This window comes from Grampus griseus (genome assembly GCF_964374135.1).
Source record: "Grampus griseus genome assembly, chromosome: 18".
NCBI classification, from domain to species: Eukaryota; Metazoa; Chordata; class Mammalia; order Artiodactyla; family Delphinidae; genus Grampus; species Grampus griseus.
In genome coordinates this window covers 18,029,031-18,045,778 of record NC_139012.1, presented here as the reverse complement: position 1 = coordinate 18,045,778, position 16,748 = coordinate 18,029,031, and the positions used below count along the sequence as shown (strand labels likewise).

Genomic DNA, 16,748 nt, shown 5'->3' with positions numbered 1-16,748 from the left:
AAATTAATGGAGAGGGAAATAAGGAAGGAGAAAAGTTGAGAAAGCATTTTTCCATGCAGTGCTTATCCTAGGAGACCAGATTAATTACCAATATGTTAATTCTTGGTGATACAGATTAATATCACACTCACTATTTATTTGTATAGATGACTAATTTCTGAAGAATGATATTATAAATCATACTGCATAACATTTAAAGATATGTCATTAAATTAATATTCTGGAAAACTTAACTACACATGAAAAAATTGAGGAAATATGCAAATGTCATAGGGGTGAATTCAGTATAAACATAGAGTGGAGAAATAGGTAATTGCTTCTTATAATATCTTCAGAGTAGTTATAATGATCTTCTGATAATTAAATGAATTATTATATGTGACTGTATTAAAATAATTGGGAGGCATTTTTATAAAAAAAAGTAGGAGGAATTACAATTCATTGTAATGTGTGTGATAAAAACTGACTGAGAAATTGCTCTTAAAATGATCTAGCTATCTCTTCATCTATCTGTAATGCAGTACAGAGGGATACGTAGTTTTTGGCACAAACTAGCTCTAATGTAGCAGGATAGTAATGAATTATCTGTTGCAGTAACAAAATCTGTGAGTTGAGAATTGTAATGCACAAATATGTAAATTTACTCTAAAAATTTCTCTTCAACACAGATACACATTGTAAAATCATCTGATTATCCATGGTTGATATGATTTAATCTTTCTTCATCTTTTTGATTGCTATGTTTGAGGATGTCTGTGGCCTTAAATTATAATAGGCACTTCAAATTTTGTATCTTAAAATGTTCACATATAGAAAATTATAAAAAGTATGAAAAGGGTCATAAAATGTCTGTTCATGTCATGCTGGGGAGGTTACTATAACAGTTATTTCATGATCATTAGTTTTGAAATCAACTTAATCTTTAAAGCAATAAAAGCCCCATAAATATTGTTTCTCCCATTGCAAAAAACCTACCTGCATGTAAATCTTCACTGACTTTTCAATGTGTCAAATTTGATTTCAAATCAATATCACCTGATTTTTTTCTCCCCCAGTTTTATTTAAATTTAAATGCTTGATTTAAGCATCAGTAGTTCTTTGTACCTATAATAAAATGTGTCTAAAGGGGATGTGGGCTGGAAAAAGTTAATATCAACTTTCTAGTCATAGGTGTTTTGTTGTTAAATTTTCACAGAATGTTAATGTTGAACATTTAAGTAGATGCATGGACACCAAGGGGGGGAAGTGGCGGGAGGGTGGTTGTGGGATGAATTGGGAGATTGGGATTGACATGTATACACTGATGTGTATAAAATGGATAACTAATAAGAACCTACTGTATAAAAAATAAATAAATAAAAAAAAAAAGAAACTTTTAGATGCAGATAAACTTCATGCATTCCAAATTTACTTTCTACTTAATGAGATAATACATAAATTAATTTTCTCATAAAAAATTATGAGAAATAATGGGAGAAATTATGTTTTTATTCAGTCAGTAATTAGATTGTAGCTTTTAATGCAATCTACCACTCTTAGGCATTAAAAGGATAGTTGGAAGTTCCTGCCTTGATAGACTTGATCTGATATCACTGAAAAGAAGAGCTTGTTGAAATTCTCAATGGAAATACAACAAAAAGATCATTTTTCCTAGGCTATTTCTTAAATTCCTTAAGCAAACCTAACAAATGTTTATTCTAAATATATGTTACAATTTTAGGCACATCAATAAAAAGCTATTACTTGTATAGCTTGAGTAAGGGGTATTTTTTATTTATTAAAACTTTGTAATCAAAGCAACTGTATAGTTTCTCTTTAATAATTAAGTAGATCTGATTAATTATTCAGCACCCAATCTACCCTGGATTTATAAACGCTGGTTTTGTATGTCAGTTATTCTTTTTTCAGAACTGCAAAATATTTTGTTCATTTGACAATTCTTTTGACAAGTTTAAATTCTTGTTAAAATCATAATGTTAATTCCATAAAATGAAAGCACTCAACTTCGTGGTAAACATAGTAGAAGAACAAAATGATAGTTTAGCAAATTCAGAATTAATACAAACAACTAATTTTAGTAAATTCAACTTCTGATTTTATGAACGTTTTAGAAAAAATTACTAACAAAATTATCCAATTAGCTGGCTTCTAGATTGCTCAGTTACTGATATGTGTTTATATATTAAAATTTATGAAGTTATTAGGCCCAAAGATTCATAAAAGTATGTTTATTCCTAAGCATTAAAGAACCATATGTATATATTATAGAACAACAGTTCTCACAATTGACTGAATTTAAGAAATGTTTATTCATAGAATCACAAATAGACACATTCAAAAACACGTAACATATGTTTAGGGAATTCAATTAACTGGAATATGTCAATATCAGATTTTAACACAGATTGAAAGAAAAATCCTTATATTGTGATGGGTTAATAGCATAGTGAAAATCTGTTGTAGAATGAATCTATTTTTAAAAGCCATTTGTGTTCAGTATTTAATCAGATGTTGATATCTGGGAGTGTGCAATCTCTTATTCAAAGGGTGGTAAAATCAATATATCGTTAAGAAAACTAAAATTTTAATGTATACAATATTAAGGGAAAGTTTTTAAATGTTGCTTTAATATGACTTTTTAATTTTTACCAGTTATTTAGTTATTTTGTTTAAAAAATAAAACTAAATCAGAGGAAAACTAGTCTGAGGTAAAAAATTGTAGACCTTTTCAGAAATCTATTTTTTAATTATTAACTCAAACAGTAGTCAACTTAGTTTATTGACAGTAGTGCAGAGCAGCCTTATAAAGAAATAACAATATTTAGAAATACTTTCCTCATTTTTATTTTGAATGGATGCTCCTAAATATTAAATATATTTTCAATATTGCTTTCATAAAATAAACTTGCAAAACCTACGAGTTATAGCATCTGAAAAGATAAATCCCATATATTCCTGAGTCATTATAAATTATAACTTAATGGGAATGGAATTTATAAAGAAACACTTTATTTTTTACTTTAAAATTTTTTTAAAAAAATTGTGTGTTTGAACATCATTTAGAGTTGGCAGGAATCAATTGGAACGCTTGTATTGCCTAGGGAAGCATTCTACATTAACTGTACAGGGAATCATAAGGCAGATATCAATGACACAAATGCAGCTATAGCACATACCTTAGAAAACCTGGTGGAAAGCATGTAAGAGTGCCTGTGATATATGGGTTTCTTTAACTCTATCCTTATCTTTTAAAAAACCCTAAATTGTTTGCAAACATTGCTATTTAACCATTATTGGTAAATAAAATCATTGCAACTTCACAATTCATAGCCACAAATTGCTGAGAAACAAAATGAGCCTGTATTATTGCAGAAAAAAATATAGTCTTAGCAGTTTTATTTTAGTTCCAACTGCAAAGGTTTAATTTCCTTTTCACACTCACTCCTGTTGGTCTGTGGAGACAGTGTAGTGGCTGAAATTGCAGCTCTGGGGTCAGACTGTCATGGTGGAATGCTTGCATAGAGAACGTGTCTCAGATTACCTGCAACTGCAGTGTTTCAAAACCTGGCCAGATCGAAAGAATCACTGGGGCTGCTTGTCACATAGGGGCTCCTGAACCAAGACAAATCTACTGAGTTGGAACTCCGGTGCAGAGACCCAGTGATGTGTAGTTTCCCCACACAGCTCAGGCAATCAGGCCATTTGGGGAAACCTGGTGTTAATGCAGTCTCACTTGGCAGGGCAGCTAACCTGAATTGGAGGCTTCAGTCACCCTACTAATTCCATTCTTTCACACTTTCATTGAATACATAGTACATAGCTTATTCTCTAGTGCGCGATGGAGAGGTGTGGGTAAACACAGGAGTCCTGCCTAGTTAACAATCTTGTTTGGAGTGCTCTGTGTTGCAATAGAGTTGCAACATCCTTTAAAGCTGTTCCCTTTGATTGTAGGGTAGGGGCACTTTCTTAGTTCCAGCTGCTGTAACAGAATACAGTAGACTGGGTGGTTTATAAACAACAGAAATTTATCAGGGTACCGGCAGATTCCATGTCTGGTGAGAGCCCACTTCCTGGTTCACAGATGGCTGTGTCCCTGTGTGGCAAAACTAGCAAGGGAATACTCTGGGATCTCTTTTGTAAGGTCATTAATCCCATTCATGAGGGCTCTGCCCTCATGACCTAATCACTTCCCAAAGGCCTCCAATTCCAAATACCATTACGTTGGAAATTAAGTTTCCACATAAGAAGTTTTGGGGGGACACAAACATTTAGTCTATAGCATGCACCTTGAAATACCACACTAAAGCTGGGAACTCAAGAGGAATCAGTCTTGGAATAGAATCAGAATACATGGTATTGTATTTTATCTGCCTGTGTTCTTCATGAAATTTTTTGTTTGTTTGTTTGTTTTTATGACATTATGGCATATTCATGACACAGTTTCACTTCATTAGTAGCTCTCCCTGCAACTTTGCTTTTATCATTTCATTTTATTCTACTGTTCATCTCTTTTTATAATATACTCAGTGGTTTGATTGCTGAATTATTGTGTGGTCTTTTACAACCTAATTTAAAATAACTGCAAGAGTGGGGTTACGGGAGATAATTTTATTGATGAATTTTATAATTAATTATATATCGACACAGTCCAGTATCATATTTAGGCTAATTATAAAATGTAATTACTAGGATATCCGAGGTGGTTGGCTGCTGTCTAAAGCTATCATTTTGAAATACAATTTTCACTTGCTGATTACTATAACCTCCTTTAATTTGTGGATAAATCATTCTCTGTTCTTTCTGTGGAGAAATTGATTTGGAAGCATTCATTATAGAAGTAAGATAATGAAATATCCCACAGTAAAGTCTTTGAAGATAAGATGATTAAAACAACAGTTGATAGACAGTTCAGAAGGTGGTCACACACTTACTTATTTTCATCAGTTAATGCAACTTATGATTTTCCCACTGCTTAACAAGTTTTGACAATTTTAAGGATGGTTTAATCATGAAATGTTTTATTTTCTTTTTAATTTGAACATTCTGGAAGCCTGACAATTCTCAGGTTTCCCTTTGGGAATTTAACCTCTCTTTGTAGTAACTAGTCTATAATCTACTAGCTTTCATTCTGAAAAAAAAAAAAAAAAAAGAAAAGAAAAAAGTGAAATCATAAAAATACAGTAAGTGTTGAGTCAAATATTTAATGTCATTGTCTTTTATAAATAATGAACTCATGATTGGAAATTGTTCTCTTAGTGACAATTTTTTTCTATCGTTAGCAGGTTATGAATGACTATGAATAAAATCAATAAGAATTTACTATACATGTAACTTCTTTTTGATTTCTGCACTTTTTGTGTTTGATCCTAGGAAATACATATCTATAAAATGTGTGTGTCGTGTGTAGTGCCCACCTTCCACCAGGCGTTATCCTTGGGAAGCTAACTTGGGTTTAGTAGGCTGAGCATTGCCATTTAGATTCTTAGGTTAGTTTTGCTGCATTAAGCTCATTTACTGTCCGGAGCAGATGGATGAACAGTGTTAATGTGAATACTAAGCCTTTTCATCCTTTACTTCTGCTTTTGTTACAGAAACCCTTGAAACTCTCATCAGACAAGCAGAAAATTACACCAGTATACTGTTCTGCAACACCTACAGGAACATGGCCTTAGAGGCCGCTGCTTCCGTCCAGGAGTTCTTCACTGATGTAGGGCTCTATTTATTTGGTGCGGATGTTAATCCTGAAGAATTTGTAAACAGATTCTTTGACAGTCTTTTCCCTCTAGTCTACAATCATCTCATTAACCCTGGTGACAGTTCCCTGGAATACTCAGAATGCATCCGGATGGCCCGCCGGGACATTAGTCCATTTGGTAATATTCCCAAAAGAGTACTGGGGCAGATGGGGCGATCGCTGCTGCCCAGTCGCACATTTCTGCAGGCGCTGAATCTGGGCATTGAAGTCATCAATACCACAGACCATCTGCACTTCTCCAAAGAGTGCAGCAGAGCCCTCCTGAGGATGCAGTACTGCCCGCACTGCCAAGGCCTGACTCTCAGTAAGCCTTGCATGGGATACTGCCTCAACGTCGTGCGAGGCTGCTTGGCACACATGGCAGAGCTTAACCCACACTGGCATATGTACATCCTGTCATTGGAAGAGCTGTCAGATGCCATGCATGGGACATACGACATTGAGCATGTGCTGCTGAACTTCCACTTGCTCGTTAATGATGCTGTGGTGCAGGCTCACCTTGACGGACAGAAATTATCGGAACAGGTAAGCAGCCACTCAGTGTTTACTGATTTCTTAGAACTCAGCACTTATCTATATATTACATAAAGTGTGTGGATTATAAACACATCATCATGGACTTTAAATTATGGCAGCTTAACAAGCTAATACTTTAGGAAACAGTAGGAGAATGCATGAGTTATCATATTCAATTCTAAATGTATTTTACCTCTTACATAAAAATTTTGGTTAGCTAAAATACCAGTTCCTCCTCTAAGTAGAAGTCTTCTTATAGGGTTAGTTCAGTGAGGTAGAGAGGGCTCAGTTTTAAAATCAGGACCAGTATAGACTTGATTCTGCTGTCTGCCAGTAATTCTCAAGTCCCTTAGCTTCTCTGAGCCTCAGTTTCCTCACTGATAAGAAGAAAATAGTAACACATAACTTTTGGAGTATTCTTTTTTGGGAAGCTAGGCAATCATGTAGGCATACTACCTAGTATGGTGCCTGGTACTCCAAAAATGGGTAGTTATTGTTGGCATTTCAAAAGTATTCAGCTTTAAAATAGAAAATGCCAGTTATATAGTCATTAAATGAACACTTGATATCTTAGGTTTCAAAAGTGTTTCTTCAGAGACGCTCCAGAATCTGGCACCATCGTGGTGTGATGATTTTTTAAAACATGGTATATATGGCATCACAGTGCTTTCTTCCAGGGAGACTTTAAGAAACAAAATAATCAAATCAAAGGACATAAGAGTTTTCTATTTCACTCACCTTCTGTAGAACCATTTCAAAAAATATTCCCAGCCCCTTTAGTAATAGTTCTCATATCCTATACAGTGAAGTAAGACACACTGTTGCTGTTTATCCTAAATCTTTTGTCCTGAAATAAAATTATACTCTTAGTGCCAACAGAATACATCTCCCCACCGGGGCACTGACTTACTGAATTAGTAAACATTCTCATTATTGGCTTTGTAAGTCTGTTCCTTTCATTAATTTCCAATAGAAATTGGATATGAAAATCTTTATGTCCAAGCACATACCCCACCTTTTCTTGCTAACTTCCAAGGTCTTTGCAGTACCTGTGTGAGCCAATATGGTACCTTTATGCAAATTAGAAATGGTGTCATCTTTCGGTGGATGTCGTGCCATGCTGTGGCTCAGCAGGTCCAGCGTGAGCTGGATTTCACTTCTCACTCCTGATTCATTCAACTGGGTATCCTTATGTAGTCAACAAGGCCCCCAACCATATGCAATGGTCCTGGTCTTTTTGCAGTATCTCATTCCTTTAGGGAGATCATACATGCACCAAAACTTTTGCAAGAGGTATAATAAACCAACTCAAAATGAGGTTTATAATAGAATTCTAAGGTTTCATGTATTTCATAGTTATGAGGAATAAGCATTTAGGTGCAGGAAACAAAACATCAATAATATTGAGTATCTCCAGAAGGAAAACAGGTACAAGAAATCTGAAACCAAGTCTAGATTTGAATTATTATATAATTTCGGACAAGCCATTTAACCTTTCAGGGCCAGAGTTTTCTAATATATATAACTGAACTGATTTTTAAGATTCTTTTTTTTTTTTTTTGCGTTATGCGGGCCTCTCGCTGTTGTGGCCTCTCCCATTGCGGAGCACAGGCTCCGGACGCGCAGGCTCAGCGGCCATGGCTCACGGGCCCAGCCGCTCCGCGGCATGTGGGATCTTCCCGGACCGGGGCCTGAACCCGTGTCCCCTGCATCGGCAGGCGGACTCTCAACCACTGCACCACCAGGGAAGCCCCAGGAGGGCCTTTTTGTATCCTTAAAATTTATCACATAGAAAAATATCTACTTTTTCTATTCCAAAGGCTAAACTAACACAGGTTTGTAGTTAGATGGACATGTTTCAACTCCTGAGTTTCCTACTCATTAGTCATGTGGTCTGAACAAGCTACTAAAACCCTCTGAGTCTGTTTTGTCCTGTGTGAAGAAGGAAGTGATGGTTTAAGTGACACAAGGTGAGGCTCTGACATTCGTAGGTACTTGGAACCTGAGAAGCTTGCTTTATTCTTTCCATATTCTGGGACCAGCCCTGAGCAAACCTCGGTGAAGCAGGTTACTTTAGTGTTATAAATGATTAGAATCATCGTCATGCTTGCATTCTATAAATAAATTTTTAACAACATTTTTGTCATATGAAGCTCCTTGGTGGATTTTCAAAGAGCATTCTTTCCTTTAAGCAAATAATTCTATTTCATTTAATAAATGGTCCTTAACTATCTTGAAAAACATCAATTATTACTAATAAATTGTAGATTCTTTTCCAAATAAAACAACTGAGACATTCTTTTTAACTTATGGTGACAGAGGAGAAACTGACTTTAAATTCCTTGAAAATTGGCTCATTATATTTATTTCTGCCAACTTCAAAGTGATTTATAAGCTGTTTATCAAGCTTTGATAACCAGTTCACACATCAATGAATTTAATAAATTCAAAATAAATTACTGGTGAGCCAGCAAATAATGACTTTCTCACATTCGCAAAGCAATCTCTGAGATCTAGTACTTTCAAGTCTAGTCCTCAGTAAATACGTACAGCTACTTTAAGAAATCCATAGGGGTACCTGATGTATCATACTTCCGTTGGATGAATTTCAACTGGAAAAAAAAATTCTCAGTTTCCTGAGAAAATTATAAATATCTTCTATTTGGTAAACCATTAAAGAAACAAAATCTAATTTATAAGAGAGCATTTCAATTTTATAATCGTTCTGGGGATTAAGACAAAAATCTAATAAAGCATTAACAGAGGCCATCAAAGTATGGAGATTAAAAGCACAGACTCTACTCTCAGACTGGATTTCCCATCTGTCTCTACCACTTACTAGCTGTGAGTTTGGGAACTTGATTATTTAATCTTTCTTGAGTTTCCTCTTCAGTGAAATGGGGCAATAACAAACAGTACCTACATCATAGAGTTCTTGTGAGAATAAAATGAGCTTCAGTTAGTGTCTTATACGTGGTAACTGTTTTAAAGCCTACTAATTATTAGTACATATGTTCTTTATAAATACTTCATTGATTTCTCTGGTGTTTTAAATGCTTTCAATGTGAACACCTCTTTCTTACTGTGGTATAGAATTCAAAAAATATTTTAAATGGGCATTTAACGTAAGTGGGTAATTGTAAAGATGTTCCTTGAAGGAGAAGAAAAAAACTGGAATTTTTATTTATTTAAATTTATTTATTTATTTTATTTTTGGCTGTGTTGGGTCCTCGGTGCTGCGCGTGGGCTTTCTTTTAGTTGTGGTGAGTGAGGGCTAGTCTTCATTGTGGTGCGTGGGCTTCTCATCGCGGTGGCTTCTCTTGTTGCGGAGCACGGGCTCTAGGTGCGCGGACTTCAGTAGTTGTGCGGACTTCAGTAGTTGTGCCTCGCGGGCTCTAGAGTGCAGGCTCAGTAGTTGTGGTGCACGGGCTTACTTGCTCCGCGGCATGTGGGATCTTCCCAGACCAGGGCTCGAACCTGTGACACCTGCATTGGCAGGCGGATTCTTAACCATTGCACCACCAGGGAAACCCTAAGACTGGAATTTTTATAAAATATTATTTAGAAGTCTACAATGTGTTTTAATATTAATGGATATTAATTGCTAATTATTTGATAACAGTAATTCCTTTGTGAGGAAATGATTGAATGATTGATTTTTTAGTAGGAAATGATTTAAAGGATTGAATGATTTCTTGGTAGGAAATTATTCATTTTGTAAATAAAAACTTGATATTTTAAAAAATTATATCTGCTATTAATTAAATTTAGAATATTAGTTATTAATATAATTGAATGCTTTAACTTATTAAAGAAACAAGAATGCAGGATCTGGGTTAATTCCAATGTTTCAACCTCTTCTAAATGGAACAAATGTTACCAAGAAACTCAACTGAATGTTGATTCTATACAATTTTAGAAATAAAAATGTTTTTTCAGCTTTATTGAGATCTAGTTGACAAAATAAAATTCTTCTTTAAATATATGGAAGAATTCAGTAGTGAAACCATCTAGTCCTGGGCTTTACTTTGTCGAGAGGTTTAAAAAAAATTTTTTTTTAAATTACTGATTAAATCTCCTTATTCATTATTGATGCTGTTCAGATTTTCTATTTTTTAATGTTTCAGTCTTGGCAGGATATATGTTTCTAGGAATTTATCCATTTCTTCTAGGTTATCCAATTTCTTGGCCTGTTATTATTCATTGTAGTCTCTTATGATCCTTTGTATTTCTGTAGTGTCAGTTGTAATATCTCCTCTTTCGTTTATAATTTAATTTACTTGAGTCTTCTCTCATTTTTTTCTTACTCTAGCTAAAGATTAGTCCTTTTTCTACCTTTTCAAAAACGAGCTCTCAGTTTTGTTGATATTTTCTATTGTTTTTTTCTGGTCTCTGTTTCATTTATTTCTGCTCTGATCTTTGTTATTTCCTTCCTTCTGGTAATGTTGGGCTTAGTTTGTTCTTCTTTTTCTAGTTCCTTGAGGTATAAAGTTAGGTTGTTTATCTCAGATCTTTCTTTTTCCTTAATGTAGGTGTTTATCAGTATAAACTTTCCTGCTTTTGCTGCATCTCATAAGTTTTGGTATGCTGTGTTTCCACAGCTGGGAGTTGAGGGTTCCCTCTAGCCTGTGCTACCTGTTTCCATGTGGGTATTTTCTCATTTGCCTGATGTGCAGGGGTTTCTCAGCTAGTTTCTAAAATGGCTCTGTGTATACAATAGCTGTACATTCTATGTATCTTCGGGAAGAGGGAACTTCCTAGGGAAACGAGGAGCCTCCTATAATGGGAATTGCTGCCACAGAAAGTTTCTGTTTTTAAGTCTGTACTGGGTTCCAAGGCATAATTTCCAACAATAAAAGTCCCACTCTGTATTTGTAAATAAAAAATCAGTTTTCCACATCTCTTACCTTTGCACTGTTAGTACAGTTTCAGCTGATTGCATCCCGATTACTTTAGGATAGCTATGTACTTCAATTTCCATACCTTTCAAGATTGAGTTTAAGGTGAACTGTACACAGTAATGCTCTCTAATTAAACTACATTGTGATAACTAATATTTGATCACTGCTTCTCTACACATCTACATTTATCTGAAACTGTAAAATGAAAGCCTAATAAATTAATTATGTGTTTTTAGGTATCTCAATGATATCTTTATATATAAATTGAAAGGAAAATTAAAATGATAGCCTGGGTTATTTATGGTAAAGCCTAATTTTATTTTATTTCTTCCATAGTGTGGTATATATTTTCCTAAAAATCACTCTGTATTCAATTTTACATAATAGAGACTGTGGGACAAATAAGGTTAAGGCAACACATTACTCTCTCAAGTCTGTGTCCTTGAAATTGCCCCTAGTGTGGGAATGGTGGGTGGTATATACATTCCAAAGATGGGGGGTGGGGGCAGGTAAGGAGCCTCTGATCTCCTGGGTCCCGCTCACGTGTCAACTGGCAGTCATGTCCTCTCGATGACCTCTTCCAACAATATACAAAAAGCCAACAATGCATTATTTCTGAAGCAAAGTTTATTTTTTTAGGAGCTTTCATTCACGTATATTTTTGTACTTGGCTAACAGAGAATAAAGGGCTGTGACCAAAGGTTATAAATCAGCTACCTGTGGACAAAGTTTATGAGTAGGTGGGCAAGACTTCATTGAAAATACCTTCATCATGTCATTTGATATATCTTGATGACATCTTCATCAAAATATCATTTTTACCTTTGCCTAATTTTTGTTTAACTGATGGGTTGGGCTAATGTCGAACTTGTAATTATTATATTGTTCAGATGAGCTGGTTCTTTTGAGGAATAAGACTGGAACTTGACAAGAGAAAAGGGAAAGGCATAAGAATTAAATTAGCAACAATTGAAGGGGGAAGACATAAGCTTCTAGAGCAAAAGTAAAGGCTCAGACAGAATCCAATGAAAGTGGGCTAACTGAAAATAGAAAAATCTATAAGCTAATAGAAAAGAAAAGGAAGATTCATTAGACTATGAGAAGGTCATCCAGTCCAACTCATCATTCTAGACAGAGATCACTTTGAAAGGTTTTCACCCACTTAATTCTGGATACTAAATAGTGACAGGGAGCTTGCTCTTACAGAAATGGTAGCAGTAAAGCATGTAGCAGTAATTAGTGGGTTTTCCTCTCAATGGTAGGCCCATTGAGTTCTTTTCAGATGTGGAATGAGACAGAATTTTCTGACTAGAGTTAAGTCAAAGGGTAATCCTATTGTCCATTGATTTTCTACTCAAACATTATAAAAAATTGAGATATTTCTATAATATTTTCAGCCTCAGCTGGTAAGAATTTTCTTTACATGCCTGATGAGATCCAAATCCTTCATATTTTGGAGACTTGCTCCCTGCACATGTGGATCATGGGAGGAGGGGGTGTCCTCTTTGGCCCTTTGATAACCTCTCTTGAAGTGATTGGCAGTGGTGAGGACCAATCAAGATCCAGGTACCTCATGTATATGTATAACTGATTCACTTTGTTATAAAGCAGAAACTAACACACCATTGTAAAGCAATTATACCCCAATAAAGATGTTAAAAAAAAATAATAAAAATAAATACATAAATAAATAAATTTAAAAAAAAAAAAAAGATCCAGGTACCTCATATGTAAGTCTAAATTTTTTTAGGAACACATTGGATAACAAGCTTGCATAATTTAAGGATAGATATTTTATAAGACTTTAAAAATATTGCATGATTAATTTGTGATTTTACCTTTCTGAGCAAGATTGTGGTATGAATTACTTGAGAATAAGCACTGATAATTATGATTCTTTATTTCTACTCAATTTCCTGGGAAAGAAAAAAAATTATTCAATGTCTTACGAAGCCCTGAAGTCCTATAAAGGGAAAGCTGGACACAGATCTCTGGGAATAATGGTCCATCCGGTTTGTGGACAGCTCTAGTCGTTGGAGAGTTCACCCTTATGGTGAATGAATGTCTGCATCTTCAGTTGTCCTGCCTGGTACTCTAGAATGGAATGCATTGAAGATAGGGACTCAATCTTGGACATCTTACACATCAGCTATGTGAAAGCTATTACTATGCTCCTTGCCTGATAGCTTCTTCTTTGTAGGCTTTTGACTCCCTTTTTATTCAATTCTTCTTTACATGCTTTCTTGTTAAGATCAAGATTTTAACCACGCAGCTCTGTCTTTCTCTCCTGGAGGACCTGCTGACCTAGGATGGAGTCGGCCACACTGGAGGGAGCTTGGGGGTTGACAACTGGTAGACTTCAGGCATGAACTTTTTCATTCCCTCACCGTCAAAGCCAGATGCTTCTCCTTCCTCAGGGATCTGGAATCTGGAGGATTCCTGATTGTAGTCTCAAGACTCTATCAAATATATTTTTTAGGAAATCGGGAATGGAAGGATAGTTTTCAGAACCTTTAAATTTCTTTCTCAATTTTTGCATCATGTACGCCTCTGTTTTGTTATGTTGTTGAGGTTTCTCTGAGCTAACAGAACTCTTACACCCATAATATGAGCTTGTGTCTTCTGGGAATAAGAAGGTTTTAATAATAACCAGCGATTCTTTTTAATTTTTCTGAAATAATTTTTGCTTGAATTTTTAAAGTGTGTAGCTGTTCATATACATTACTGATGTTTTTGGCTGGTTCGGAACAGCTCTCCTCTACCTTAAATGGTATAAATTCTCTCTAAATTGGATACTGCATAAAAAATTGTTTTTTTTCCTTAAGTGCAGCAAGGATGCGATATTTCTGTTGGAGTTTTTGCCTCTCCCTTTTTGCCTGAGTGTTTTCTGAATGCAACAACACTTTCTTGGTTGGAGATTTTTAATGCAGATAATTTTTAAGTGCATTGATAATTTTAGCTTCTGCATGTAATTTTGTGTACATTTGCTGTCTTTTTCTTTTCTTTGAGAGTTTGTAAACTGGTATTAACTCAGTCTCATAAGTCAGCAATCTTTTGTCTTCACCAATTAAGAGGTCTCCATTTTCTGATGCCTTTGACATATGCAATTCCACATTTCCACACTTCATGTTGTCCTTCCCCAGAACAGCAGCCCAATATCTCCTCTCTAGCAAGTGTTCATTTAGAGTCTTGATCAGACTCGCTTTATTATTAAAAACTCAATCCAAAGGCAAGGTTTTATGAGAGGTTTTTTTTTTCCTTCTAAATTAATTTTGCCCATTCTTCCCTTCCAGTTTTGAGATTTTATGAAAGCAGCTTTATTCTTCTCTGAAGGTTGGAATTTACCTCCAAAGGCTCTGTTAGTGCTACCTGAAGCTGTCCTCCATTCTTCTGATGGATTTTGAAGGCTTTTTTGGTTGTAACCTTGTTTCGTTTGCTTTGATGTGTTTCCTAAAATATTTAATCTTGCTTATAATGTCAGCCAGCAGCTGAACTTATAAACATTTAGATTTTTCTCCTTTCTGTGCTTTCTGTAAGTATTTGGCTTAAGCCCAAGTAAAGAGATGTAGCTTCTCAGCTCTTTATTCATGGTCTTCACTTTTCCCATGTCTTAGAGTAAGTTCTCAAGTTTGGCTTCCAGTCTGGGTGATTTAAGGTCTCCAGACTCTTTCCAAAGTAGCTAAATTTCTCAATAATTTGATATTTTTCCTTTAGAAGGACAGACACTCCAGTGGGCAGTTTTTTGTGTCTCCTTTTTGTGTCTCCTTTTGTGCAAAGTTTTAAGCACAAAACCCTCACTGTGACGATAAAAGCCATCATCACTCACAGCATTTCTTGGGGATCTGGGCCTGTGCTAAGCTCCTTGACAGCACTGCCACTGCTGGGCATGGAGTCTCCAAGGATGAGTATCACACAGAGCATCACAGCCATCAGTGGGCTCCCCATGGCCCCCAAGGCCACTGATGACTCAACTCAGGCTGCCACGTTCCTATGGCCATAGCAGATCATACAGCCCTGCGCTGAGAATTCTGCCCAGAATGTCCATGGTGCATAGAAACCAGAGCATTCCTCACTGGAAGTGGTATAAGTGACAAGAAAAACAGTGCCTCTCAAGATGTGCCCCCCACATCTGAACCCACAATGTCAGCGGTCACATCACGTGACGCTGGGGTACCGACGAGGCTCCATAGGGCAGAGGGGATGGCCAGCAGCTCCGGCCATACTAGGTGTTTCCTGGCTGCCCCAAGAACTAAGCAGGGAAATGTCTTTCTGTGTCTGTAGTTGTTTATGTTTGGGAAGCTCCATGGTGAAGGGCTGCAGGCCCCCAACAGTGGCCACTGATCCTCTTGTTCTTCAATGAACTTTTCATTCTGTGGCTTTGGAGATCTAACCCAGCCCACGATGATCAGAGAAGACTCTGGCTCTCCGTGTGCCCTTGGTTTGTGTCTGGCTCGCCTTGAGTGTGTAGGGGCCAAGTGTGTGAGTGGCCTTATGATGGGCCCTGCGGAGGGTTTTGACTCATCTCTCTGTTTTCACATTTAACAACTAAAGAAGAAATCATAGGAATTTTCAAAGTCTTCACATTTCAAGGATGTGCAGTCTAACTGTGATCTTTTGTTCCCCTTCCCCTTTTCTTCTCTGTCTGAGCCCACAGGGACTGCGTGGACCAGAAGGGTTAGTGGCTGACATCTAACCCTTCTGAGCCCACAGGGACTGCGTGGACCAGAAGGGTTAGTGGCTGACATCTAACCCTTCTGAGCCCACAGGGACTGCGTGGACCAGAAGGGTTAGTGGCTGACATCTAACCCTTCAGCAGCAGAGACAGGTAGACTCTCCTACCTTTTAAAATTGAGGCTTGCCTTCTCCTTACTCCATTTTCAGCTATCTCTGTGTGTTCATTTGGAGACTAGCATAAGTAGACGGAACCCTCTTGGTGTCAAAATTACGCAAGGGAAATATAAATAGTGATAAAAATAGAAAGCCAGGAAAAGTGCGTGGTAGGGTGTGAGAGAGTCAGTTTTAGTCTACATACTAAATTCATCAATGACCTTGAGCTGTATTTGTCTGTACTATATGAATAGTCTAACTTGAAGAAGATCCCACCTCATTACATCAACCAGTAGTAGATGCTTGATGCTAGATATCACTGTTGCGCAAGGAACTGTGCATTTCAAGGTGACCTCCAGGTTTTAATCTAGGGTTAGGAAACCTTTATCCTCGAACTGGATAGAGAAGGATTCTAAAAAAATCCACCATGTTGTCAAATGATAGGTGGTTATAGCTTCCATCAATAAAGTAGTAAGTATGGGGAAAAATAATCCAAAAAAATGAAAAGAAGGCAAACATTACTCAGTCCTATTTCTGTGTATAAGGACCTTACTATGCCCTGTAGAGTCAGACGTTATTTTACGGAAGATTGATACATTGCAAATAATTTTTGTCCTGTTGAATCACAAGTTATTTTCATCTGATAGAGAAAGCAAACTGGAGAGTTATTGTTTTATTTACCTGAAAAATATTAATCATCTTCTACATCTCATTTTAGAATAATATTCTGGGGTTCCCTCTTTCACTGA

At 36.2% G+C, this 16,748-nt stretch overlaps 1 protein-coding gene across 1 annotated transcript in view; it reads left to right on the top strand.

Annotated features, from left to right (window-relative positions):
• The window catches only part of GPC5 (glypican 5), a gene marked incomplete at both ends in the record, with an annotated part of 1,359,437 nt that overhangs the window by 241,197 nt on the left and 1,101,492 nt on the right, over nucleotides 1-16,748 (top strand). The window contains one exon of the mRNA XM_082675781.1: nucleotides 5,592-6,280. Within this exon, the coding sequence (XP_082531907.1) occupies nucleotides 5,592-6,280 (689 nt within the window). The remainder of the gene's footprint in view (nucleotides 1-5,591; nucleotides 6,281-16,748) is intronic.